The 26350-nt window shown below is 48.0% G+C and overlaps 1 protein-coding gene and 1 long non-coding RNA gene across 3 annotated transcripts; both read right to left on the minus strand.

The window, feature by feature from the left end:
* Nucleotides 1–5666: 5666 nt before the first annotated feature.
* Nucleotides 5667–25678, minus strand: LOC123443605 (protein ALTERED PHOSPHATE STARVATION RESPONSE 1-like). 2 transcript variants are annotated; one of them, XM_045120067.1, is made up of 4 exons: nucleotides 24333–25678; nucleotides 23533–23711; nucleotides 22675–22799; nucleotides 5667–6722 (listed from the first exon to the last, which is right to left on the minus strand). In XM_045120067.1, the coding sequence occupies exons 1-4, from the start codon at nucleotides 25534–25536 to the stop codon at nucleotides 5915–5917; spliced, it is 2316 nt and encodes a 771-aa protein (XP_044976002.1). In that variant the 5' UTR covers nucleotides 25537–25678; the 3' UTR covers nucleotides 5667–5914. The 2 variants fall into 2 exon arrangements, with proteins under 2 accessions (XP_044976002.1, XP_044976001.1); XM_045120066.1 differs by having other exon boundaries at nucleotides 22576–22799.
* On the minus strand, nucleotides 7278–7813 carry LOC123443606. The gene is made up of 2 exons (XR_006630746.1): nucleotides 7767–7813; nucleotides 7278–7668 (listed from the first exon to the last, which is right to left on the minus strand). It is a non-coding gene; the product is annotated as an uncharacterized LOC123443606 (long non-coding RNA).
* Nucleotides 25679–26350: the final 672 nt, after the last annotated feature.

The following is a 26350-nucleotide window of genomic DNA, read 5'->3' on the forward strand; positions in this document are numbered from 1 at the left end:
AAGAAATGGAGTCCTGCGGATCAAATCCATCACAAACACACTCCAATGGCATACTTCTGGTATTCCCAGGTTGCCACATCACCAAACAAACAAGTATAGATGGGGTGGTGCAAAGAAACTCACCACACCAACAACTATGCACTCACAAGCATCAAAACAAGAAAACTATACATTATGTCCTAAACAGCAACATAGCAGTTTGAGAGCAACATGCAAAGCACCTAAAGCCACCCAAATGTGCCAAATAAGATACGTTGGAGAAGCTATTCAAAATATGTACAAGCATGAGCAAAAAGATAGTACAAAGGAGTTTCACACAGAAAGATCTACAACTGCTAACTTGGCCAAAAATATCAGTTTTCAAGGACTTCAGAATTTCACCAGCTGTTTATGCTCTGAAGCATTTTGACAGCACCCACAACAATATCTACATGAAGTGAAATGGAATGAAAATTGACAGATTGCTAGACAAACACAAAAGCTCCAACTTTCAAGTTGATTGCAAGGGCTGATCCCAACACATGAACTTTTGCAAGCACAACTACAAGGGAAGAAAATATCGGTGGTTTCTCAGAATTAGTGAAAATCACATATTTTCACTAAGCTGAAATTACAGCCACATGCCTACTTTGACTAAGCACAACTTGCACCTATAAACTCCTAAGCATGAAACAACAACACCATGATGTAGAGGGGTTCATCACATCACATGGAACCAAGCTCTAAACATTGAACAAAACAGCAAAATGACATTCCCAGAAAGTGTTCGAAAGGGAAATCTGATTCCACCATTGGATTTCTGGGGTGATTCTACCCCAAAAACATATATAATACCTAGGTACTTGCATAGAACAAATGGGCACAAAGCTAAGAAGGAAATCTACACGGAATCACATAGAGGTAAATAGTGCTATATCACATGTGTTCCTCACTAGATCATCACCTACACATGCACTTGCACACTCTGATAACACCAATGGTGACATGAGGGTTTAGACCTCATGTATGTGTGCCATAGCTCATCACCACACACACACACACACACACCAAGGACCTACACATGTTATTGAGCTCAACTCCATACATCAAACATACTCACACTCACACACCATCACTAACACTCACACATACATTCTTGCGTATAGGTGCTTATCAAGGCAAACCATGCCTTGGCATGTGGGTATCACCACACACATGCGCACACACACACACACACCAACATGATCACCTACACACACAAGAATCGCTACTCCTACACACAAAGTATGTGGGGTGAACCCACACACACACACCCACACACTTGCACAAACTAGTGCAAGCTCAACACTCATGAACATGAGTAACACACACACATACATGGAAGCTTGCTCACACATACACTAGCACAACCACAAGCATAAGCATCAAGTGCTACTAACTAAAACATAGATGAAACCTACTGGTTTGTAATCCTAGAACCAAAAATGGAGATGCCCAAGCATACAATCAGCAAAAGAAAAGGAAATGACAAAAAACATAAAAGGGGCTTGGGGGATTCGAACCCCAAACTTGCTGGTTAAACAACATAACCACCACCACTGCGCTACTGCTGAGTCACTCGACAGAATAGAGGAAGGAAGCAAGATATGCATTCCCCGTGCGCTACTGTGCCACAAGAATTAATTAGCAAAAGGGGTGGTGATGCGGGACTCGAACCCACGACGTGCCGAACAGCAAAACGCCGCCTACCACTGCGCTACGCTATGGATCTTAATAGAGAAGAGGGCTCTGCTCTTTTGAGCAACCCCTGTGGATCTAACACACCCGACGGTGGCCGGAACAGGGGAAGCACACCGTCGGCGATCTACTTCAAATCGAGCATGGGCTCGTTGCTGGGAGGAAGAGGGAACATCCCTCGTTCCATTCCAACACTCAACTCTCCACGAGAAGGCCTACACCTACTGCTGCAACAAGCACGGCGGCGCCGACGACAGAGAGAAGAACGGCGGTGCGGCTACGGGTTCCTACTCACGATCTGCCGACAGGGAAGGAGGGGGAAGGTACGTGCTCACCCACTGGTCGAGGAAGCCGACCCTGCCAGAGAGGAGGTATGGGAAGAAGAGAAAGTAGCCGCGGCGGAGGAGATCGTCAGAGCGGAAGAGGCCTTCGTCGATGTAGGGGTAGCAGGGCAGATCAGTGTCGATTGGATGCGGGAACGGAACCTCATATCGTCCCGCGTGCTCGTCGAAGGCTTGGAGAGGACGCAGGGGCACGGCAACGACGGCGAGGAGCTCCTCAAGGTACGGCCATGGCGGAGGAGGGGCTCGCTTACCTACTGTCGACGAGGGAGAGGGAGGAGGAAGATGGGGAAAGAAGTGGTGGCGGCTAGGGAGGAACCCTAGGCCACTGCACAGACGCCCATGTAAAATAGAGGGGCGAGGGAGCCACCTCGACGTCCGTGAGAACGGCGTCGCTCTCTGTCTCGCCTCTCTCTCTGACGAAACTGACGGAAGGAGGGAGGAGGAAGATGCCGTCTACAGAAGCAGGCTGCTGCGCTAGGAGGTAAGTTGGGCCGGCCAAGGAGAGGAAGCCCACTTGGATGCGCCAGAAAAGAAAAAGAAAACCCACTGGGGTTTTCTATTTTAAAACAAACAGAGACAAGAAAATAAAACACAGGCAACATTGGTGAAGCTAAAAATAAAACAAAAAGGCCCCTCGTCATAAGGAATTATGACCTATTTAAATAAAATGAAAAAGGAATTTTTGGAGCACTTAAATATTTACAAAACAGAATTAATTACACTGTTTTGTGAATATTTGCCCCTCTCTAACATGGGTTCAAAACACTTTAAACCTAGCATCACATCCACCACAATTCATACTAAAACATGAACATTTTTGAAACAGGGATGGAGCAAGTGAAACTTGAGCTTTGAGAAAATGAAGAGGGGGGGTTTAAAACCTATTGCAGACTAACCTAGTTGCTCCCTACTTTCAAATGCACCACTCCACATCACTTCACAAATCAACACATATCATCACACATCATCACATAACACACCACATGCATGGATTCCAACAACAACAACACAATGAAAGCATGGAATGAAATGGATGCACGCATGCAAAGGGAAACAAGACATGATCACATGAGATACCACATGAAATATAACTCTCATATCAATGACAAGATGGACCCACATACAGAAGGTTCAAATTAGGCAAGTTACACTGTGGGGCATTACAGCAAGCCTCTCCTCCTCGACCCTGGAGGCGATTTACGCCACTTCTTCAGAAGTGGTGGGGCGGATGAGGTGCGTCTCTTCCTGGATGGCTATCTCCGTGAGGTTGTCAATGAACTGTAGTGTCGGCTCTGCTGCCGGCTCATCCCAAGTTTTGTCAAGGCCATGGGTGTTGCACACCGGCATCATGGCGATGATTGAGCTCACAACACAGTTGTTGCACACGGGGACTACCCTGCCGGCAGCTTGAACTTCTCGTCGGTCCTGAATAGCTTATGGCAGAGGGCAGTGTGCTCCATGACCATCAGGTTGCCGTTTAGCCCGGGGCGCAGCCTCATGATATCTACCGCGTTCCTGAAGTCCTGAGCTGGCATCCCCTTGTTCTACAGAGGGGCGATGCGTCAGTGAAGGAAATTCGCGCCCACCATCTCGATTGTGAGCCCGGCAGACGTGAGACGCATGATCCTGGTGATGGCGACAGTGAGCTTCTCGTCTTGAGGATCGAGAGCACTCCAGTCATCACCGCGCGTCATCTTGGTTGTCCGGGGCAAGAAGACGGGTTGGGGCTCCCCCTCCATGATCCAGCACCACTTCCCCCGCTATTCCCCCCACTTCTCGCAGAAGGCCCCTTCTGGGTATATCTCCTTGCTCCGTATCCTTGGGATCCAAGTGATAGAACCAAGAGGGCATCTCCCTTTTGAATCCGAGGGAAGAAGTAGTGGCGGAAAAGTGTTATGTTCGGAGTTGCTCCGGCGAAGTTCTCGCAGAGGTGGGCAAAGACAGACATGCACGTTACGCCATTCGGCGTAAAAACCAAGAGTCGGAAGTCGTACGTGCATGACGTCGACAAAGAAATCGGAAAAAGGAGGGCAAAGGCCGGAATAAAATTAGTCTGCGAAGAAAGGGAATTTATCTAGGCCGCCCTCGGCAGAGCCTGGATGCGCGCGAGTTGCGGGGTGCGCCTTCGTCTTCCTCGCCCACATGAACAGGTACCGATCCTCAGGGTTAGCGCGTCGAGCCCACGGGGGAAGAAGGCGAACTGCTTACGCATCTTCACCAGATCGTTCTCCGAGACGACACCTTTTCCCTTGCTTGGCTTCGGAGCCATGGCGATAGTGGGAGCAGAGGCCGGAGATGGTGGGGCCTTGGAAGCGGTGGAGGAGTGAAGGAGCTCTGTTTTGTGCTCAAGAGAGGAAGGAGACGACAGTTTCGAGATTGGAAAGGACAAGAGGTAATGGGTAGGTGTGTCTGCGGTTTTCCCCTTTATGTGGAGAACGCAGGGCCACCTCTTGGCAAGCTGAAAACCACCTTGTACGTACGTGGGCGTTTCAGACACTCCGCCCGCGTCCCCCACGTCGCGCATTCAACGCGTGTTGTGGGGGCATGGGCACAGTAACGGTAAAATTCGCACCCGCAGATCCCGGCCATGCGTACTCGAGCACTATTTGGGCCTTGCCCAACAATGCCTCGCACCCGTGTATGGCCTAGGCCCGGAGGCTCATGTCGGTGCACTAAAGTTTGGGCCTTTAGCGCCCCTTACTTGTGCACGAGCAGTTGTAGCCACACCCGCGGCAAGGCTTGTCGGGGGACTGCGAAAGACAAGAACGAAGACGTCCAAGTCAACATCCAAAAGACTGAAGACCGAAGGCTGAGGCCCCGGGAAGATCCTTGCCGGGCGAAGCTAGCAAAGCCCCGGCAAGACGCGCTCCTGGCAAGGTCTCAGTCCGTCACTGCTCCAGCACAACGACCAGCTGTCCCTTTTTCCTTGACACATGTCGATCTTCCAGATACGTGTCAAGCGACATGTGAGGGTGGACAGCACCGATGGAACGCGTCCCTGTCCCATGTCAGGGACGCCTGACGAAATATTTAATGCGTCTGTCTTCAGACGCCAACAACATTGTATTAGCCGTACACCCCGTGCGTGCCCAATTTCGTCACTATTGGTGACCTCTTTAACCTATAAAAGGAGGCCTAAGGCGTAGCTATAAAGGGATGAAATCTCTGGGGTTAGCCTCAGTACGTAGCAGTTGTGCATGGCATAACGCTCACAATACACACAAAACAGGAATAGGGTTTTACACTTCTCAACGGTCTGAACCTGGATAAAACTCCCTTTATGCTTGATTTTTGGTTCTGTTTGCCCAAACCCTAAAACACATACAATACACACAAAACAGGAATAGGGTTTTACATTTCTCAGCGACCCGAACCTGAATAGAACTCCCTTCATGCTTGATTGTTGGTTCTGCTTTTGGTGCAACCCTCTCCCCCGCCGAACAGTGATCCCCGCGATTTCATAGTTGTGCTTCGTTGCGTGCTTCGTTGCCCTGACACCAGTATATACTCCTGTCATCAAAGTTTCCACCCATATCAAAAAAGTTCTTATGAAAATATCAGAACACGCAAGGTGCTATCATGGTGTAAGGGTTCGGAACAATCAAGTGCAGTTAAACCACTTCCTCAATGACCATATGCCACGATAAATGATTGATGGTATCAGGGGATGATCTCAATTTAGACGGTATTAATCAGATCGTCATTGCTGGCTGACCTCTACAGTGCACTTGGAACATACATATTCAGAGCAGCCTCGCAGTTTAGAAATGGCAAGCAAACAACTACAACCAAAATAAATATTTGCCTGCCTCTGGTGGCAGGTAAATTACAGTAACACTAACACGCACAAGACATCAACCTTGAAACTCGTCTCTGGGCATTTGCAGCACTGCAGATTTTCTCAAGCTACTGTACATGTCATGGCAGAAGAACGAAAAGTCCGTCATGTTTCTGAAGAGCTCTGGCAGGTGCATCCGGAGGTTTGCAAGCGTCTTCTCCCTCACCTGCCTCGCAAGCCTAAGGTGGAGCCTCTCCTCTTCCTTCAACCTGATCTCTACTTCCTCAATGGCTATCCTCCTCTCATTGACATGATCTAGGCTAGAAGTATTGGCTGCTTCGGGGTTAGCTTCCTCACCCTGGGATGCCTTTCTTTCTGTGTACCTACGATGCCAGTCTTCAAACTGTGCCCTCTTACGGTCAAGATCCCTGCGAGTTTCCTCACACCTCCGCCTTAGGCTGACTTCCTCTTCCTGAAGCAGTACAATATTGCTTATGACTTCAGTAAAGCTTTTAATGGCAGTTTTGGCAAGTTCAACAGGAAGCCTCTCAAGCTGGTCGTGCCAGGCATATAGCAGATTCTTGATAGGTGGTTCCACCTGCCTTGGAGGGGAGGATACTTTCTCCTTCAGATTGCTCTCGATGGAGATGAGATTAAGCTTCAACCATGCATTGAGTGCTCTGATGTACCCTTTTTGATGGTCCATAAGTTTCTCAAACTGCATATGCCACTCCCTGACAATGTCACGTAGCTCACAGGTCTGCTTATAATGCAAATCAGTTGTCTCCCTTGGAACAGGCGGTACCTCAAAAGCTCTGATCCCCGATATGATCAAAAACTGGCTCTTGTGTTGACGGTGCATAGAACTCCACATGTTTGCCATGCTGCACAAGACAAATATTGACTTGAGGAGAAATGGTAAACAAAGAAAGCAGGAAAGCTTAGATACAAACTAAGATCGCAAGCACTATATCACAAGAAAAGGTATGATCTCATTTAATAAGAACAAATTACCAAAACATTATGAACTCCTTTGTTACCTACGATGGCAATTCTTATTTTATCATGAATTTCACTATCTGTTATTGTACCTCGTCTCCAAAAAATAGCTGGTTACTTTTGAATTAGAGGAAAAAAGATGCACTGACTAGTACAGATTTTCTCCTACCTATACGCACCTAGACAACTGAATCATGGAATTCTTACTAACTTTCCCAATCATTGCAGAAAATATGGTCCGGCTATCCTGGCAAAGAATCGGATGCATTGACAGATATATTTGGAGAACAAGTGCTTAATAGCGAACCATGCCCAACATTGAAAAATATATAGGTATGAAGACATATATATGGTTGATCTTGCGAAGATAAAGACAAAAGCTTTCTTCCTCTTGATAGTTTGTTTGCCGTTTATAGGGGAAGGTATTTTTCTCAGTTTTCTTTGGTCGTTTCCTTTGCATGTGGGAGGCGAGGGTAAACTTCTTTTGCCTTTTGGGGGTTTCTTCGGTGGTCCGTGTCAGATGCGGGAGGTACTTTCCTGGTATGTCGCAAGTAAATGAAATGCTAAATAAATCAATGGTAACAAATAAATAGGTGGTGTCGAAGGATTTTATTTTTTTTGGTCAGATCCTAACAACAATACTAGAACAAGTACGTGGATTTGTAGTTGTGAGAACGTCACAGCAGGTTACCTGTACCCAATGCGGGTAACAGACCTACTTACTGCCTTGCTCTCTCGTTCTCTCTTTTCTTATATAATAATATGTGGTGAGCACAAAGGATTACAATATCAGGGGTACTCGGCGAGTTTGGGGAACTCGACAAGATGGACCTAGGTTCTCTCTTTTCTTATATAATAATATGTGGTGAGCACAAAGGATTACAATATCAGGGGTACTCGGCGAGTTTGGGGAACTCGACAAGATGGACCTAGGTCTCGCCGGGAAGCGTTGAGACCTCCATGTGGTGTAAAGGTTCTAGGCTAGCTGAAAGGCATTGATCCCCTCTTCATGTGTCCCTTTGGCCCTTTGTATAGCATGGGTAAGGAGAACCCCACATCAGGCGTATAGGGGTAGGAGTCGGATCCGTACTGGGTACCCTTTCCTTCATATTCCATAGGATTTCCTTCAATGTCATCTAGAAAGTTCCCTTCCATGGACGGCGCGTAGTCGATGTCAGTTGCAGCCGTGTCCTTGAACGACTAAGATTCCATCTAATGCCAACGTATCGTGGTGAAAGGCTTTGGCATGTCAGGTCAGTGATAATTACATATGATAATGTGACGCTGATTCGACACTTCCTCTTTCCTTAGGCCACAAATTTTGAACGGACTCGTGTGCATGTTCTTTATAGAGTTTTTGTTTTTGGTGTAGAGATACACAACGGTTCTTCCTCCTTTCCTATCACTATGACCTTTTCGACTTCCCCTTCTCCAATTGCGAACCTCGCTGGCCGTTGCCTACGCTTGATGAGCCGGTGATGACTGTGAGTTAATCACGTTGCCCTGTACACATAGGATTAGGGAAAAAGCCAAACCAAGTCCTAGTAGTATTAGGATACCTAGTCCTAGTCTATTTCCATAGTCACTTGTGGATGTGCATAAAAGGCACCCTAGGGGTGGTGCTTGTAATACCAGATCAGATAGCAAAGCAATACAAAGTATTACGACAGGCTCGACACGAGCCTGTAGCCATCAACGATTCAGTGCCTTCGCGTTTTTACGTTCTTGTTGAGAAAGCCGAGTTGATCCGTTGCTGCGTGATTGATCCAATCAACCGAAGCTAGCCGGCTGAAGCGTATTCATACACAAGTCTCTGGCTAGTTGCACGTACGTGTGTACAAGGGCTAATCGATCAAGCTGCTAGTGTGCTTGTTCGAGTTAGCTTTATACGTACACATACGTGGTGCTCCTGGGTGTTTTGATCTACGGTTTAAAAGCCAACAATTGGTATCAGAGCCTCGACGATCTACGATGACGGACAGCGACGCTGAGTCGGTCAAGTCCGGTAGTGGCGGTGCCAAGGGGAACAAGAACGGCGACAAGGTGAAGAAGGGCGGCAAGTCAGCGACTAGTGGTGGGGGAACGTGTGGCGCCAACGTCCAGGCGCATCGCAACATCCCCATCCAATATCCGATGCTCACCGACGCCAACTATGGCGTGTGGGCGGTGAAGATGAAGATTATTCTCCAAACACTCCGAGTGTGGCAGGCAATCACGGACGACGACGTCGATGACGAGTCCGACGAAGGTGCCATGACCGCCATAGCCCAGTCCGTGCCGGATTCCGTGCTGATGACATTGGCGGAGTTCGAGACGGCAAGAGAGGCGTGGAACGCACTCAAGGAGATGAGGATCGGAGAAGATCGCGTCACCAAGGCTCGGGCACAAATGTTGAAGCGCCAATTTCACAAGTTGCAGATGGAGGAAATTGAATCAGTGAACGAATACGCCATGCGTCTTACTACTTTGGTGGGAGAGATCCGCGCGCTTGGTGCAAAGCTCTAGGAGACCGAGATTGTGGAGAAATTATTCAGTTCGGTGACTGACAAATTCACGTACATCATCGGCACGCTCGAGCAGCTTTACGACATCACCATAACAGAGGCGATCGGACGCCTGCGGACGTGGAAAGAGAATGCTCGTGGTTATCGGAAAGGCAACGGAGGAGGTAGTGACCAACTCATGTACTCGCGTGCAGATTGGGAGTCCCCAAGTAGCAAAGGAAGGCGTGATGGCAACGAAGGCTCAAGCAACGCAACGCGCGGCGGACAAACCGGAAAAGGTAAGCCACAAGGTCGTGGTAAGGCTGACCGGTCTAAAGGGCGGAAGCAACGGAACTTGGATATGTCCGAGGTCAAGTGCTATAACTGCAACGAGATGGGTCACTTTGCAAAAGATTGTCCGGAGCCTAACAAGCGGAAGATCAAGGCAAATTTGGCAAAGCAGGAAAACGAAGGTCCAGGTCTTCTGATGGCCGAAGTTTGTGATCTCGCTGAAACAGTAGTTGTGAAACCAAGCCGGAAGGTGCTACTTCATGAGAAGAATGTGACACCTAAGTTATCCGGGGATCACAACGTGTCGTGGTATCTCGACACGGGTGCCAGTAACCACATGACGGGATGAAGGCTCGGTCAAGTTTGGTGAAGGTTCAAATGTGGAGATTTGTGGGAAAGGATTTGTCCTCTTCAAGGGTCTCACAGGCGAACATCGCATACTCACCGGAGTGTACTACATCCCACGGCTTCGCAACAACATCATCTCTATTGGGAAGCTTGACGAGAATGGATGCAAGGTGGGTATCAAGAACGGAGTGATGACGATCTTCGACAACCATCGAAACGTGCTAGCTCGTGTTACTCGCACACGGAACAGACTCTATATCCTCAACCTTGATCAATCTCAACCGGAGTGTTGGCTCGCCAAGAGTGATGATGATTCGTGGTTATGGCATGCTAGATTTGGACATGTTAACTTCTACGCCTTGAAAAAGATGTCAAAGATGGAGATGGTATCCGGGATGCCAGTTATCGACCATGTTGATCGAGTATGTGGCGGGTGCTTGGTTGGAAAACAGCACCCCAGGCCGTTCCCTGCTCAGTTTACCTATCGTGCAAGTGATGCACTCGAGCTGTTCCATGGTGATCTATGTGGCCCTATCACCCCGGCAACTCACGGAGGAAAGAAGTACTTCTTCCTTGTGGCAGATGACTACTTGAGATATATGTGGGTCGTTCTCCTACGATCTAAAGATGAAGCGTTCAAGAAGCTAAAGGCTGCAACGGAGATGGAACACAAGTTGAAGGTTCGCGCTCTACGAACTAATCGCGGCGAAGAATTTACGTCGAATGAGTTCAACAACTACTGCGAGAAGATTGGCATAAAGAGGTTCCTCACGGCACCTTACACGCCGCAGCAGAACGGGGTCGTTGAAAGACGCAATCGAACCATCGTTGACATGGCAAGGAGTTTACTCAAGAGCAAGAACCTTGTCGGGAACTTTTTGGGGAGAAGCTATCTCGACGGCGGTCTATCTTCTCAACCGGGCTCCAACGAAGGCGGTGATCGGCAAGACTCCGTATGAAGCAATTTACGGACGTAAGCCGAATGTGTCTCATCTACGGACGTTCGGGTGCGTGGCACATGTGAAGACGGCGGAGCCACATCTCTCAAAGCTTGCCGATCGTAGCACCAAGATGGTGTTCATCGGATACGAGAGGAGTTCTGGCACCAAGGCATACCGCTTCTACAATCCACAAACCAAGCGTCAACGGATTTCACGCGACGTCGTGTTTGAAGAAAACCAAGCGTGGAATTGGAGTGCCGCAGCCAACAATACTCCAAACGGTAACATATTCACGGTTGAATTTCCAACTGATGATGATGCAGGGGAGGATGTCCATGTGGTTGGCAAGACGCCCAAACAAGGTGACCACAATGGGAGGGATCATCATCGTGCCGACACGGACGACAACGCGCATATGTCGCAAGGAGATAGCGACAACGCCGCGCACGGCATAGGCGAAGATCTCGACGACAACATCGACAACGAGGCGCATAGTGACGACGACAATCAAGATGATGGTCACGGTCACGACGACTACGCCGACGACGCAGATGTTGATGACATGCCCGGGATTCAGTCATCTTCCTCAAGTGCATCAACACCGACATAATTTGTGTCGCCTCCTTCGCAAGCTACAACGGACTCCTCAGGGCCTCGTCGCTACAAGACGCTCAAGAAAGTCAACAAGTACACAAAGCCAGTTACGCTCGAGTACTCCGGACTATGTCTGGTCGGAGTTGAGGAGCCAGCGAACTTCGTAGAGGCGAGCAAAAGTCCTAGCTGGACGCACGCCATGGATGAGGAGATGAAGGCGATTGAGAGCAATGGCACGTGGACTTTGGTAACCCGACCTCCAAACCAAAAGGCGATAGGTTTGAAGTGGGTTTACAAGCTCAAGAAGGACACGGAGGGTGCCATTGTGAAGTACAAGGCAAGACTCGTTGCAAAGGGCTACGTACAACGTCAAGGAGTTGACTATGATGAGGTGTTTGCACCAGTTGCTCGACTCGAGACAGTGAGAGTGCTCCTAGCTTTGGCAGCACAAGAGGATTGGAAGGTTCATCATATGGATGTTAAATCCGCTCTCCTCAACGGCGATCTCACAAAAGAAGTGCATGTAGAACAACCCCTCAACTACGAGAAGATGAACAAGCGGAAGTTGACAAGCTCAAGAAGGCACTTTACGGGCTGATGCAAGCGCCAAGAGCTTGGAATTCAAAGTTAGACCAAAGTATGGTCACGCTCAGGTTCAAAAGATGTGCCCTCGATGATCCGAAGGACAGTCTACAAAGCACCGAAGAAGAGGTGAAGATTGAAGACACGACCAAAAAGGAGTGTTGTCATCGAGCTACGGACGAGCCGACGACAGTAAAGACGGTCCATAAAATGCTGCAAGGGACGGCAAAGGCCAAGCCAATGATAACAGTTATGAGAAGCAGCAATCGTGTTTGGGACCCAGGTCGGAAGTAAGGACATCGTGATTAGGGGGTGAATGTGAGTTAATCATGTTGCCCTACACATAGGATTAGGAAAAAAGCCAAACCAAGTCCTAGTAGTATTAGGATACCTAGTCCTAGTCTATTTCCATAGTTCCTTGTAGATGTGTATAAAAGGCACCCTAGGGGTGGTGCTTGTAATACCAGATCAGATAGCAAAGCAATACAAAGTATTACGACAGGCTAGACACGAGCCTGTAGCCATCAACAATTCAGTGCCTTCGCGTTTTTACGTTCTTGTTGAGAAAGCCGAGTTGATCCGTTGCCGCGTGATTGATCCAATCAACCGAAGCTAGCCGGCTGAAGCGTATTCATACACAAGTCTCTGGCTAGTTGCACGTACGTGTGTACAAGGGCTAATCGATCAAGCTGCTAGTGTGCTTGTTCGAGTTAGCTTTGTACGTACACATACGTGGTGCTCCTGGGTGTTTTGATCTACGGTTTAAAAGCCAACAATGACTGATGAGGGATCGATAAGGCCGCGCTTGGCATGGGGTATTTCAATACAAGTGTATTTAATTTACAAATGTAACTTACCAAACTGTGAAGGATACCGGCTGTAAAGTAAACGACCGTCGGAGGTTTGTATTTTTTATACAGGTGTATTTGTTGGGGGAACGACAATCCAAACATGACCTAAGGGATCTTCAGGACATGGAAAGCCTCCCACTTGTTCCCGTCTGCCATGCTCCTGCATCTGGTTGAGCCGTCCATTGCCTTGTCCAGACAAGACGGTGGTTCTGGCCGATTCCTTATGATGCGGCATCAGTCTACCTATTTCTGTCTCCATGCTGGACTTCCATTTCTTCTATGGGATTGCTCTGGTGAACCTGATGCCCAATTCCTTCTTCTATCAAGATATTTTGGGGCCCTGCCGGATGTGGCATTGTTTCGAAGTCACATTTCTTCTATGGGATTGCTCTGCTGAACCTGCGTCGGATTCCTTCTTGTATCCTGCTGTCTTCACACATCTGTGCGATATACTGGGGCGCTGCCGGATGTGGCATCGTTTCGAAGTCACTTCCGCATGTCTTCCATAGATCAATGGCACTCTTGGGGCCATTGTTGTTGTGTCGCTCGCCCTCACAACGACAAGCCTCCACTCCTATTGGAGCCAAGGGCGGCGCTAAGGCTGATTGTCGGCCATGTTGGATTTAAGTGGAGAGGACTTCATTGATGTGTTCCAACAGCTGTTTGAATTACGTGGAAGGGGATTTTACAAGCTCAACCAAGCATTGCTGACTCTACTTCCGAAGCATGCCGCTGCCCATGGTTCGCGAGACTACCGGCCGATATGCCTCATTCACATTGTGGCAAAAATCGTCACGAAAGTGCTCTTGCTTCGCCTTGGTGCCAAGTTAGACCGCCTTGTCAGCCGCAACCAAAATGCCTTCATCGTCGGACAGAGCTTGCACGACAACTACATCCTCGTCAAGCAGTCGATCATGACGTTGCATTAGCTGGGAGCTCCGAGGGTCATGCTTAAGCTCAACCTCACACACGCCTTCAATTCCCTATCTTGGCCATTCTTCTTCGAGGTTTTGCGTCAATATGGATTTGGGAACTGTTTCCTGGAGTGGATCGCCATACTCCTATCATCCTCCAGCACACGGATCCTGATGAACGGCAAGCCGGGACCACCCATTTGGTACTGACAAGGACTCTGCCAGGGTGATTCCATGTCCCCGCAGTTGTTCGTGCTAGCCGACGACACGCTTGGCCGTCTCCTCCGACGCGCCCACAGCTCGGGCATGCTAAAGCCGCTGCACCCACGACACTCATCCCGGCGATTTCGCTATACGTCGACGATGTCATGATCTTTTGCCATGCCACGGCTGGCGAAGTCGCAGCGGTCAAGGAGATTCTCGCCTTGTTCGGCAGGGCCTCCAGCCTCCAGGTGAACTTCGCCAAGAGCTCCGCCACCGTCTTGCACGGCGATCAGACGACCACGGAGACGATTGCACACCTCCACTGCCCAGTGGTGACACTGCCAATAACCTACCTCGGCATCCCCCTGTCTACGCGTCGGCCGCCCAGCTGCAAGCCATGGTCGACTAGGTCGCCGAGCGGCTCCCAACTTGGAAGGCATGGCTAATGTCAAAAACCGGGCGCCTGGCCTTGGTAAAATCTGTCCTAAGCGCCATCCCAGTGCACCAGCTGCTAGCTTTCGCACCCCCCAAAAAGACCCTCAAGCAGCTTGAGAAGATTCAATGTGGGTTCCTCTGGGTCGGGCGCGCTGCGGTCAATGATGGGCACTATCACGTGAACTGGAACCGCGTTTGCCGCCCCCATCGAGTTTGGGGGCTTGGGCGTACGCGACCTCGAACATGTCAGGCTCTCACAGTGGCTTCGCTGGTTATGGTTTTCAAGAACGCATCCCGAGCGTGCATGGCAAGGGCTTGACCTCCAGTTCTCACGTGTGGAGCATGCTTTGTTCTGGGCATCCTCTTACATAGTCATCAATAACGACATGACCGTCCTGCTCTGGGAGGACCGGTGGATCAACAACCGGTCCGTCCGCGAGCTCATGTCCCGCCTGTGTGACTGCATACCCAAGCATCGACGCACGGCCAGATCTGTGGTGGACGGACTCAATGGCAACTCCTAGGCACGCGACATCCACGGCAAATTAGGCTTGCACGAGATCGGAAAGTACCTGCAGCTCTGGCAGATCATGCAACACATCGAGCTCTCGGCTGCCCCGGACCAGTTGATCTGGAAGTGGACAGCGAGCAGCACCTACTCCGCGAGGTCCTGTTATTTGGCCACATTCCAGAGATCGACGGCGTGCTAGTCCTAGAAGCTCATATGGAGAAGTTGGACGCCGCCGAGAGTCAAATTCTTCCGCTGGCTGGCCAACCAGGACCATTGCTGGACTGCCGAGAGGTTGACCCGCCATGGACTGGCAACATCACCCGTGCTGCCCCCTATGCGGTCAAGAGCCGGAAACACTACGACACCTGCTGCTGGAATGCCCATTCGCTCACGAGGCATGGCATGAGACCCTGGGCTGGCTTCGCATTCCATTATCGATACCCAGCCGCGAGCCCTCGCTCATGGACTGGTGGAAGCATGCCAAGGAGAAGACGCCACGGATCCTCCACAAAGCCCTAAAATCGGTCGCGCTATTCGTGCCCTGGATGGTTTGGAAGCACAGAAACAGTTGCGTCTTCAACAATGCAACACCATCCATGAAAACACTTCTCGATAGGATCAAGGACGAGGCCCGATCTTGGGCAGCCGCCGGGGCACTTGGCCTCCGGCTTGTGATTCCATAAACCTGGGATGTCCACTGATCAAGATGTAATTCGTGTCCTATGACGATTGTAACTGAACTCCTTTTCAATGCAAAGAAACACAAATGCTTTTTGTGTTTTCTCGAAAAAGTGAAGAGGACTTTCAACGACCCTTCTTTTGTTAACTTCTACCCATTAAGATATGAGCCTCCCGCAGATGACAAGTTGTTGTCTCTTTGTGGCGACGTCTACGAGCTTCATGGAGGTGGGGAGGTGGGCTGACGAGCGCGAATTGGGCCGATGACTTCCCCGTCGTCGTCGGTGCTTGCTGAGATCTAATCCTCTTCCTTCCTGGGATTACCAAAATGGTCAATCGACCGTATAGGAGCTCAATTGTAACTACCTAGTAATTTTCCTTTTAATGTGTGTTCTTCGTATTTTCTTTTCTTACTTGAAATTTCTTTAGTTTTCCTCGTAGATCCTTTCACCTAGGAGGATGAGGAGGTGAACAACTGTCTCACTAATCTCTTTGCGGGAGATTCCAAGGAGTGGACCTCCGCTAGTACGCCTAGGCACCTTGTCGATCGCTCACGAGAATCAACTATCGGTATGTTGTTCACCTCCTGCAATTTCAGCTGCAGGGTCTGGAACTACCTGCAAATTGACTGGACAATTGGCACTGACATGGTGGAGATTGCAGAGGGAGCTAGGAAAGGATTTGACAAGCCTTTTTTGCAGAGGTGGTTTTTCTGGCTCGATGGAATATCTGGAAGGTCAGGAATAATAAAGCCTTCAGACACATCAGACCAACCTTTGGGCAGTGGAGAAGTGGGTTCGTACATGATATCACCCTCCTCACTCATAGGATCAAACTCAAATTCAAGGATGACCTACTTCGATGGATAGACTTTTTGCCTCCTTAAGAGGGGCCCCACCTTTTTCTTTTATCTTTTTGTCTTTTGGTTCTACAGTGCCCTCTGCTGGAGGAACTAGAACTTGTACATAACCTTGTAATCCATGTTGCTCTTTTATCAATAAAATAATGTGGGGTGTAAGCCCTACAGTCTTAGTAAAAAAAACTATTGGTATGTTACCATCCTTTAGTTTCATGGATCACTTTTCGCTTTCCTTGGATCAAACTTGTCCTTATATTTTCCCCATTTTCCTTCTAGCATCGATACTAGATTATTAATATCCCGTCTCTCCAGTCATCTTTCCTTTTTGCCCAGTGAAGGTAGGGCATGGTCTCCCGTAGATAGGGAGGTCGCGGAGCATGCTCCTGCAAAGCGAAGAAGAGGGCAACATTGCAGATATTTATTGTCGCGGAGGGTCCATCCAATTATTCGCCAAGTGCCCCTCTGAAGGCATTGTCTTCCTCTAGTCCGAGGTAATTGCTCTTAGAATCCCTTTGTGTTTTTCCTTCCCTTTGCAGCAGCAGCAGCATCGATGGTATATTTGGGTTTTTCGGTTTAGCCATGTTCCCTTATGGGGGAGTATTTTAATGGATACGCCATCCAACTCTCAATGTTATTGTTAATAACACCATACATGATGAATAACTAAGCTAGCCCTACATGATTACCTTGGGGATAAAGTAATGTCCTAAGCATGAGCATGAGTGGCTTGTAGTGGTTGTTGTCGTCTCGTTGTGGGTTTACAAGGGAATCGGTCTACGCCATCGCGAATATATACTGGATACATGGGTTTTACTTTCTCCTTTTTGTGCCATATCTTTTGGCAGGATGCATTGTCAAATTTGTTGCTTATCTCGCTTGTAGAAGCAGAGTTTGTCCTCATGTTGAACTTGGCGAGTCTACACTCTCCTTTGGATTTTGTTCGTCCTCTTAAGCCCACGGGCGTTGTGTTTGGGTACATGATGTGATGCGGAGCATCCCACGGATATCACCATGTCAAGTGCCCCATCGTCAAGAGACACGCACATCTCCTACATCATATATATAAAGGCGAATCTTCTCATTTACATGTGTCTACTTCACTCTCCCAAGGATGGTATACTACTTGACCTCCCTACCATTCACACCTATAGGTTTGAGCCGAATAACGAACGTGCAATGGAGGAGGTAGCAAGCACCCACACGATCTGCAAGGAAAGCATGGAAGCGGAGAAGGAACCATGAAGACCCAGGCCTGAAACCCGAAAGCATCCACCAGAAGGTCAAAAGCCAAGAAGCTCTCGGGATACCCAATGTGCACGGGCCTCTGGACCGCCGCGCACACGAGGTGCTGCCTCCAGCTCTTTGAACACCCCGTGCACATGGCACGCCCACCCCACCCCCACCCCATTGCACACGGGCAAGCCTGTGCAAGGGCCTCTGGACCGCCGTGCACACGGGGTGCTGCCTCCAGCTCTCTGAACACCCCGTGCACATGGCACGCCCACCCCCCACCCAATTGCACACGGGCAAGCATGTGCGCAGCTATTGGTCTTTGCCCATGTATCTTTCCCTTTCTGCTCCTCCCTTGCCCCTTCACGCATAGGACTATATATACCTCTCCCCTACCTAAGATCTAGGGTTAGCTAAGAGAAGACTAAACATTAGAGCTTAGCTCATGTATCTCCCCTAGTGGGATCAAGGACTCCCCTTGAGGAGAAGACTCCATAGGAGTGCAACATATCCTAAGGGAGAGGATTCCTCTAGGAATATCAAGACCTCCACCTAAGAAGAAGAAGGCTTCCTTGAAGCATCAAGCCCCCTTGTCTTAGAACTTGGGAAAAAACACTAGCATGTTTCATCACTCTTGTGGATGATTTGGATCCACTATTTATCCATGTGAATCTTGTGTTGCAACCTGCGTGTTTGTTTGTGTTGGATTTCCTTGTGATTCCAGTATTCCTCAATGTGTATTTTGTGTTGTAACTTGCGTGTTGATTTGTGTTGGATTTCCTTGTGATTCCTCGTGATTTTCCTCATGTTCTTCGTGTTGTTCAAATCCACCTCCAATTCGTGAAGATTCGGCCACCCAAGGAGGTCCTACATCATGATGGGCTCTTCCTTTGTTTCCTTGATCATAATCGATAGAGGTCCAAGAGAAACCAACATCTTCTTGACGTGATAGACGCAAGTTCAAACATCTCTAGGAGATGCAATCCCAACACCATATTGGAGGGCATTTCTAAGTCCACAACTAAGAAGATGCTCCATTGCGTACGATTATTTCATGTGGTCCCTATGGAGATAGAGAAATCAGAGTACCCCTTCGGTTGATATATTCTTCCTTCTAGGGGCATCACCACCGGCCCAATTCTTGCGGGTCGAATTCCCATCCTTCAGAGTGTCTCCGTGGCTATCAAGTTGTACTTGCTACAAACCGCTGGTAATACCCTTCGCAAGTCTGTGTTTCCAATTCTTCTTATGATGAGGATTGTCCTTCTAGACAGACTTGTTGGCAAGGTCCATTCATAATCTCGTCGATGATATTGCGTTGCTCTCCTTTTATCTGATGGCTCATCTTGAGCCATGATGATTCGAACATGTTTCCTCCGATGAAACCGCACCCAAGTTTTTGTGATTTAATTTCACATGGCATGGCATAGGGCATGGTATCCTCATCTTTCCAAGCGAGGGCTTCCTTGCTTATTTCTTCAACCATCCGATAAACAAGTATAGTCTCTGGTACCATGGGTCTAGGTGAGGTGGAATACCCCGCAGGCACTAGATTCTTCCTCGGGGATTGATAGTTTGATCGCGCATGTCGTTATCGTTGCCTGTTGAAAATGATCTCCTAGATCACATCTTGCAGTTGTCTTTTCTCGTGTTTTCTTTGTTTGCAGTTGTCTTTTCGTTGCACTTGCTTCCTTCTCGCACGACCTACTTCCTTCTAGTACGAATCCTTCAGCTTCCATTCCATTGAATCATCCAAAACCTTGATTCTCCTTCCTTCGGCCGTCCCCCAATGACTCCGTAGATATGCAGCGACTAGCTAAGATTCCATGATTATTCATTTGGTGGAATTGGTTGTTAGAGATACACCCTAGAAGCAATCATCTGATGATGATATTTCCCTATGTATTCATGAACCTTTTGTCTTGTCCTTGAACATCATCAGTGATATGCGTATGTGAATTATTTATGGAACTATATATTGTATGATGATTGTTCTAATAGTCCCTAGTTGATAAGGTTATGTGGACACATACCCTTTAACTAGTATACAATTTGGTTGATGACTATGTTTCACAAGTCATGGGCAAAGAGATGCTAAACTATGGACTCAAGGATGGAGATCACCGAATCAGACAGACCCACTTTGAGACACAGCGAGATGTTGTCATCTGTTAGTCTCAAGTACGATGTATATGCCATGTTAGTCTCAAGTACGATGTATATGCCATGTTAGTCTCAAGTACGATGTATATGCCATGTCCTAGATGTGAGGTCCTCGCATGTTCTTGGGATGAGGATATGACTCACTTAGGGTCTATCAAACGCTACTCTGTAATTGAGTAGTTATAAAGGTAGCTTTCGGGTGAGTCGTGAGACATGGTGACCAAGAAGGGATTTGCCCCTCCATAAGGAGATATTCTCTAGGCCCTCTAGGCCCTCTCGAGTGATCAGATTCAGAAAGCATGGTCATGTGATTTGGGTTAAGAGCTAACCCGGTTCGAGAATCCATATCACGATTTCGAGAAGAGAGTTCGAGTTACCACAAGGGTGACAAGTACTCGCCTTGAGCTCCACAACATATATCTGAGGCACAAGGAATGTTGCATATGACACATTGTAGAGGTTCGTCAAACAACTTCATACACACATGGGAGTTGGCATGGGAGTTGGCATGTTCTACTTAGGAGCCGCTACCAACTATCGTTTCAAGTCGTGTCCATGTGTACATGAACCTATATGGTCGCACACTTAAGGGGTTGGAGCCCATTCAAACTGGATCCGAATGAAAAATGGGTGTATACTCCCTTAAAGGGGTTGCAGCCCATTCGGATTGGATTCGGATGAAAAATGGGTGTATACTCCTAGTGGGCCTAAGTGTTGAGCCCACCTCAAAAGTCTATATAAAGGGGAGAGGGCGCACCTCCTCGGATTGATCGTTTTCCTCCCTGATGACCACCGCTGCAACTCCCCACGCCCCCATGCCGCACGACCAGACCTAGCAACCCGCCGCTCGACGCAGCTCCCAGCACGTGTGGATATCTAGGCATCGCATCTACGGTGCTTGGACGAACCGTTCGAGGGAACCGCAAGGAGCCGTTCGAGGGATCCACCAGGAGTTGTTCGCGGGAGATCGACTGCAGGAGGAGACGACTCGATTAATCGACTACACGCATCACAAAATCTTCTTCCGCTGCGGTGACTACGCGTCTAGTGCAAACATGATCCCGTGATCTATTTCCAGCAGCATGATCTTGGGTGCGCGGTAGAAATATTTTATTTGGCGCTAGCGTAGCGTACCGTGTGTTCCAACAGTCGCACCATACCACTGGGACATCAAAGGTTGCCTTCTCTCAACCTTCTGCCACCTTTTTGTTTCTAGATGCTAGTGCACTTTCTTTAGTGTTAGAGGAGTAGCCAACGGCACTCTTTTTTCCATTGTTCCTGCATCCCACGAATGACCAATGAACTAATTATGTCTTCATACACATGTCGGGCAATGTTGTGCCATTGAGATGATGTCTCCTGAGGCCATTCGACTGGGCAACCGCCGTCGATTTTGTAGAGGTCCTTCCTTGTAAAGTTGGTGAGAAACCTTCTCTTCTTCTATTCCAAAATTCACAGGGCGAATTTCCAAACAAGTTCCTTCTCGCTTAGTTTCTCATGGCACAAGAAGGCGACAAGGATCCATCTTTCGCCAAGCCCCCGGGCTTCTCTTCCTCGTTTGTCGATAGTTGCTCGCCGATTATGATGATTTGCTATCCGATGAAAGGATAGAGCCATAGAACCGATTTGATATCATGACATCCCCACGATCAGCGCCAGAAGTTGAATGATTTTCCATCGGATTCTAACGGCGGTACTAGAACTAGTACATGGATTTGTAGTCATGGGACTGTCACGATAGAAGGGGACACATGATTTACCCAGTTCAGGCCCCCAATTTTGTTAAAAGCTCCACTTCCTGTCTAGCCCTCTCATTTCAAAAATATGTGGTGAATACAATGGATACACTATCAAGGGGTACTCGAGGAGTTAGGGGAACTCAACGAGATGGAACTAGGTCTCAACGGTAACGGCGAGGTCTCTACATATTGTAAAACATTATAGGCTATCTAAATGGTGTGGATCCCCTCTTCATGTGTCCCTTTAGCCCTTATACAGGGTAGGTATGGAGAACTCATGTCATTGCGTGAGGCATATAGGAGTAGGAGTCGGATCGATATCAATACCCAATACGTTGAAACCTTTCCTTCATGTTCTATAGGATCTCCTTCTATGTCCTATCGGAAGTTTCCTCCATAGTCAGTGATGTGTTGTCTTGGGTATCCAGGCCCGCACCTGGGCCCAAGGGCATTGATACAGTGTTGACTACGACAAGCCTTGGATAATTTACTCATCGTTGTCAGTTGCAAAATGTTATACATAAGCAGAAACTATGAAACTATGTACTGAAGGGCGAATTTGTGAATTTAACTACTTGTTGAGACAGCAAGGTGCAATCAAGGCTAGGAGAGTGTTTATGTGGCAGCATATTCCCCTTACTTCACATTATTATAAATTGTCTATCAATGCATATTTTAGCCTTGTTAAATTGATCTCCACACAAATAGATCTACCACCAGTTCATCATATTAGCGGTGGACAGTCAGGTAGCTTAGTCAGCAGATGGATAAGATTATGAGAAGGAACCGCAAATAGACAAAGTATATATCATTGACACAATTAATTGCACCTGAATGGTAGAAACCAAATTGGCATAAAATAGAAAATGACATAATTCATTTCCTGACAATTTTCATAAGTCAAAGAACGCTCACCCATCGACAAGGTCCATTAACTTCGGGTATAGTTGCTTATCGCGTAGACGATTTATTTCCGAAACTGTTGAATCCATGGATTGCATATCCACTATGTACCTTGTGTGCAAGTGGCTAACGGCGGCCTTTGTCTTCTCAAGAGTTTCAAGTTTAACACCACGTTTCTTTTGTTTATGCAATAGATCAACCTTCTTCTGATAATCAATTTTCATAAGTTCCCCTGCCTGGTTTGGCACATTCATAAAGCAGATCAGGCAACAAAATCAGCGAACAAGCATGACAAAAGAACAATCGCTGACGATTTCACATGGAAAGAGCACTAAAATAAACCACGGGTCAAGAATGTGGAGGCAGTTTAGTCTACACTCATTGCTCCTACTAACAAGAATTGACTTATCACTGCATTTGTAATCGCCCCTAGATGCAAATCCATAGTCCTAAATTACTACATTTCATCTTGAATCTACTTCCATAATACATGATGTTTGCAGCTTTACAACAACATGTTTTAGTAAGCAATTAGCAATCAAAGTGGCTCATAGACTGGCCAACATCCGAACAGCCTAAATTTGGATTTGGAGGGTGTATCCTCCCAATGATAGGATCTTTGGCTAGCAACCTGTATAAGAACAGTTAATTACACAACCTGATAAATGAAACCTTTTTGAAAATATTGACCCTGACGCAACAGTATGACATAGTGCAACATGGAAAACAAAAGGTAGAAAATCTGGTGTTTGAGATAACCAAATTTATGTTCCACAGTTAAAAATCTGGCTAATAGTAGGGATTTAGCTGCAGAGGTGTTCACTGTTCACTACAGGTTCCAAAATATCGCCGCGGAGCGGCTAGGACAAACGCACTAATATTCTAACAACGAAATGGGACATGGATATAAACCAAAGAAAAAAGTATCCTAGCAAAGCTATTCTAAGAAAGTAGTTTAAAAGACATTACCTTCACTTCATCATACAATTTTTTCTCCCAGGCAAGCATCCGGTCGAGAACTGTGGCATGAGTTTCAAATCGTTCATCAATCTCAAAATTAACACCTAAATCCTCTTGGTCCGGTAAATTCTTGAAGGAGCGGTTCCATGTGATAACATGCATGATTTTCGTAGAATGATCTATATGTCCTGAAAAACATCCAGGGATCGTAAAGAAGTGTAAATTCAGTACCACACTGCACACACTGAAAAATGGGAAGTTAAACTTGGAATTCAGTAAACCAGAAAACTAGCTGCTTGTGAACCACAACCGATATTTCTGAGTTAAGTTATCTGAGATGAAGCTAGAGATAAAAAAGGATAAATGATGGTCACCTTACAGTAAACTTAGCACCCAAGACAAGTACCAAAATAATCTTGCAGCTGTTTTTGTGAGCACCGACTCAACAAAGCATTACAACATGCAGTTTTCCAATTTGCAAAGGTGCTATGACAACAAAATAGAAGGGAAAATGACATCAAAGGGAAGTACACTATATACGCTCTAGTTTAGAATAGAGCTAGTCTGGGGTACTGGGTTATTAAACTAATCTGGCATGGGGCAGAAATTTAGTTTCCACTTTTATCTAAACCAAAAGAACATCGATTGATTCATAAATGTTAATTGCTTTCTTGTTTCCAAAGCTAACGATCAGTGGCACGGTGATTGTCCGGCACAATGAGTGTGGACTGATTGCTTAGGATTCAAAACCAAGGATTACTGTGGGGACAACCCCTAAAGTTTCCATTCAAAAGAAACAAGACACTTGCCTCGACTGTCAGCATGGTTGGAATGGTAATGCATCCTTGTGGCCTCAAGCTTTTTTGACACATCATGTGCACTCTCCGAAGACCTGAGAAAGTTATCATCAAGCTGAGCAATAATCTGCAGTAAGCTGGCAGACACCATCATAATCTTCCCTTTCCGGGTCTCAACTGAGCCCATGGACGAGGCATGCTGGTGGTGCACTTCTGGTGGCAGGCCAGCTGCCTTGGGTGGCTTCCTAACAATCGGCTTCGACGGGGGAAGGTTTGCCGCAAGCTCATCAATGGCCTTCGCCTTCTCCGGTGCTGTCTGTGGTGCCCGCTCGGCCCACTCAGCATCATGCAATGGTGCAGATGGCTCACTAACAACTGGATTCATCACTGGTGCCTTCACCTCGGGCACTGACTCCTTCTCCCGCCTGTCCATCCAAGTATCATCAGCTTGCTGCTCCAGGGTGGGCGGTGGTGTGGGGGTTGGACCGAAGAAGTAGTCCCAGGTAGCCATCTGAGCCTCCGGCATCGGGGGCGGTGGTGTCACTGACGCAGGCGTTATTGGGGATGGGTTTAGCTGCGGTGGTGGCGGTGGTGTCAGTGGAGAAGACCCCATACTGTCCATCACCCCTCTCTTTGGCAGCTGTCCGTGCACCGTATCATCCATGCTGAAATCGTCATGCTCGTGGTGATCGTCGTCGTGATCATCATCGTCGTCATCGTCCTCGTCCTCGTCGCTGCTGTCAGTAATGATATGGCCATCGTCCTCCTCGCCATCCTCCTCCTCCTCCTGGATAGCAGCACTAGCTGGGGGGCGGTTCTTGGTGGCAACCCGGGGATCGGGCATGGGGATGTTGGGGGTTGACGAGGAGCGCTGGAGGCTACCGTGGGGGAAGTTCATGAAGGGCGGGGGCGGTGGGGAGGGCGGGATGAGGACAGTAGTGGTGGTCGGGGGCGGCAGCGCAGAGGCCGAGGCTCCGGCTGCGGCCGCCGCAACGGCGGCCTGGTGGGAATGGGAGGCTACCATGCTGGGGTCGGGCGCCTCGCCGTGAGCGAAGTCGGAGAGCGCGCCGCCAGTGCTCTTGAGGAGGATGGTGTAGGCCGAATGGGCGGCGGCGAAGGCGTTGCGCGCCTGGACGGCGTCAGCCATCAGCCGCTTTCGATCCCGGCAGCGGCACACCGCCTCCTCCTGGTCGATCTTGGACTGTGCACACCCCATCGAGGCGGCGATGGGATCCCGGGGTTCTGGTGATCGATCCTCAGAGGGGTTCTTCGGGGAGGCGATACGGCGGCTTGGGTGGCGGCGTGGAGAGGGGAGGGGGAGAGTGGTGAGGGCCGGTGGCAGTGGATCGGTGGTTAGCTGCTGGCCTAGTCTATATCTATACCTTATTTCTTTTATACCTATATTAATGACATATTTGGTTTCGTTATCTTTTACTTCCTCCGTTTCTAAATATAAGTCTTTGTGTAGGTTTCACTAGTAGACTAGATACGGATGTATATAGACATATTTTAAAGTGTAGATTCACTCATTTTGCTTCGTATGTAACTTTTAATAAAATCGCTTAAAAGACTTATATTTAGAAACGGAGGGAGTATTTAAGATGAAGTGAAGTCTGTTTTAAAGCCAAGGTCGTAAAGGTCGACGTAAATGGACCATGACAGTTAAATCCGTGAAATATATACCTATATTCAACGAGCCCGACCAATTATAATCTTAAACCTAACTTAGACCTGTTTGGAAGAATAATCCCGACCGGGATCATTCATTTCTCTAAGAGACCGCATGGACCCACGTGTCATATTTTCTTCTTCATCAACTTCTTTATGCCTTGCCGGTTTGGCAGCTACGTCGACTCTTTGCAGTTCTCCGAAAGACTCTAGCATCCTCTCGTGAAGCCCTTCGTGTAATCTGGTTGTAGTATTAGGTATAGTCACGTATTAGTCTAGTCCTAGTACTAGTCCCTTTTGTTTTCTTGTTTATAAACTGCACTCTGTGCGTGTCTCCGTCGTGTTGGCTGACAAGTCCGATA

This window comes from Hordeum vulgare, chromosome 3H (genome assembly GCF_904849725.1).
Source record: "Hordeum vulgare subsp. vulgare chromosome 3H, MorexV3_pseudomolecules_assembly, whole genome shotgun sequence".
Lineage (NCBI taxonomy): Eukaryota > Viridiplantae > Streptophyta > Magnoliopsida > Poales > Poaceae > Hordeum > Hordeum vulgare.